Here is a 2,745-nt window from a genome sequence, read left to right on the forward strand (position 1 = left end):
AAACGAACTAAATGGGTCACACCTGGCAGCGCTCAGGAGTACATGAACATAGTAGACAAAATTTGGGAAATGCTATGTTCAAGGCACTGTTATATTTAAAACTACATATTTCCAAGAATTGTCCTTGGGTTTATCTTACAAATAATTAAACCAAACAAAATGTCAGTAATTATGATGAATAGAAAAACAATTCAAATAGAAATTTTTTTTTTTGGTTTTTGGGCCACATCCGGCAGTGCTCAGGGGTCACTCCTGGCTGTGTGCTCAGAAATAGCTCCTGGCAGGCACAGGGGACCATATGGGACACCGGGATTCGAATCAACCACCTTAGGTCCTGGATCGGCTGCTTGCAAGACAAAAGCCGCTGTGCTATCTCTCTGGGCCCCAAAGAGAAATTTTTCACAAAGAAAAGCAAAAGATAATATTGACAGACATGTTAAGACTAAAGAAATTCCTATACTTACTAGACTGACAAATTATGCCATATTATAATTTGACAAGATTTAAAAGAATTCCTGCAATTAAAGGATTTCATATATAAATTACATAAACATCTCCCAGTAAATTATTGAACTTTTCAAACATGTCCCCAACATTCACATTTTGCCAGATTAAAGATTCATGACTAGAGAAGGCTATTTAATCAGATAGTCCATATAAAAATTGTGAGCCATGACTAAAATCGATCCCGCTTTCCTTATATCCAAAAGACTTTTCACTGATATGAACTCTCTGATGTTGAACTAATTGTGCGCCGCGAGTAAAGGCCTTCCCACATTCCTTACACGGATACGGTTTCTCACCGGTATGAATTCTTTGATGACGAGAAAGATGTGAGCTCTGAGTAAAGGCTTTTCTACATTCTTTGCATTCATAAGGCTTTTCACCTGTATGGATTCTCTGATGTAAAGTAAGCTGAGAGCCATGACTAAAAGCCTTTCCACATTCCTTGCATCCATAGGGCTTTTCTCCTGTGTGAATTCGTTGATGCTGGTTAAGTTGTGACCCACGAATAAAAGCCTTCCCACATTCTTTACACTGATATGGTTTTTCACCGGTATGAATTCTCTGATGTTGTATGAGAAGTAAGCCCCGAGCAAAGGCCTTTCCACATTCGTTACACACATAGGGTCTCTCACCGGTATGAAGTCTCTGATGTTGAGAAAGATGTGAACTCTGAGTAAAGGCCATTCTACATTCTTTACATTCATAAGGTTTCTCACCCGTATGAATTCTTTGATGTTGCGTCAGCTGTGAGCCACGAATAAAGGACTTGCCACATTCCTTACATTCATAGGGTTTCTCACCTGTATGAATTCTCTCATGTTGTGTGAGTTCTGAGCCACGACTAAAGGTCTTTCCACATTCTTGACATTCATACGGTTTCTCACCAGTATGGACCCTCTGGTGCCGAGTAAGGAGTGAGCCACGATTAAAGGCCTTCCCACATTCCTTACAGAGATAGGGCTTCTCACCAGTATGAATTCTCTGGTGTTGAGTGAGTTGTGAGCCATGACTAAAGGTTTTTCCGCATTCCTTACATTCATAGGGTTTCTCATTGGTATGAATTCTCTGGTGTTGAGTAAGCTGTGAGCCACGGATAAATGCCTTCCCACAATCTTGACATGTATAGGGTTTTTCACCAGTATGAATTCTTTGATGTTGCATGAGTAATGAGCCACGAATAAAGGCTTTTCCACACTCTGTACATTCATATGGTTTTTCCCCGTTATGAATTTTCTGATGCTGAGAAAGCTGTGAACCACAAATGAAAGCTTTCCCACACTCTTTACATCCGTAGGGTTTTTCACCTGTGTGAATTCTTTTATGCAGAATTAGTTGTGAGAGCTGAGTAAAGACCTTTCTACATTCTTTACATTCATAGAGTTTCTCACCAGTATGAAGTCTATGGTGCAGATTAAGTTGTGAGTTCTGAGTAAAAGCCTTCCCACATTCTTTACATGCATAAGGTTTCTCACCAGTATGTACTTTTTGATGCCGAGTGAGTTGTGAACTACGGATAAAAGCTTTCCCACATTCTTCACATTTATATGGTTTTTCACCAGTATGAATTCTATGGTGTAAAATAAGTTGTGAACTCTGAGTAAATGCCTTCCCACATTCCTTGCATGCATAGGGTTTCTCACCAGTATGAAGTCTCTGATGAAGAATGAGCTGTGAATCACGACTAAAAGCTTTCCCACATTGCTTACATGCATATGGTTTCTCACCAGTGTGAATACTCTGATGCTGAGTCAGGTGTGAGGCTCGTCTAAAAGCCTTTCCACACTCCTTACAATTATAAGGCTTCTCAGTAGAATGACATCTAGAATGTTGAGTTAAGTAAGTACGCCGGTTGAAAATAGACATTGTTTCGAGAATAATCATGCCTTGTCTGAAATATTCCTGATTTTCTTGTTTGTTTGCCAATGAGCCTTTGACCTCCAAATCATCTCTAGAACTGGCTACCTTAAGATCACAGCTTTCAAGCTTGTCACTCATCACCCACTGGGATATTTCTATTTCATAAATGTCCTCTTTTAGAGATAATTCTTATTTGTACACCTTGAAAGCAAGTCTGAAAGAGAACATCAAAAATTAGTGTTGTCATTTCAGAATTATAAAACTACATAAGGAAAGACATAGAGAAATAAAGGCCCTAAGAAATAACTGATGTTGGGCCAAAGAGAAAGAACAAGGGTTAAGATGCTTGTCTTGCACGCCATTAACACTGGCTGCTTTAAT

General features: G+C 39.3%; 1 protein-coding gene across 1 annotated transcript; it reads right to left on the reverse strand.

Annotated features, from left to right (window-relative positions):
* Positions 1-594: 594 nt before the first annotated feature.
* On the reverse strand, positions 595-2,502 carry LOC126028503 (zinc finger protein 420). Its single transcript, XM_049787469.1, has one exon. The coding sequence runs from the start codon at positions 2,500-2,502 to the stop codon at positions 640-642; it is 1,863 nt and encodes a 620-aa protein (XP_049643426.1). The 3' UTR covers positions 595-639.
* Positions 2,503-2,745: the final 243 nt, after the last annotated feature.

The sequence above is a fragment of the Suncus etruscus genome, chromosome 14, assembly GCF_024139225.1.
Source record: "Suncus etruscus isolate mSunEtr1 chromosome 14, mSunEtr1.pri.cur, whole genome shotgun sequence".
Classification (NCBI taxonomy): Eukaryota; Metazoa; Chordata; class Mammalia; order Eulipotyphla; family Soricidae; genus Suncus; species Suncus etruscus.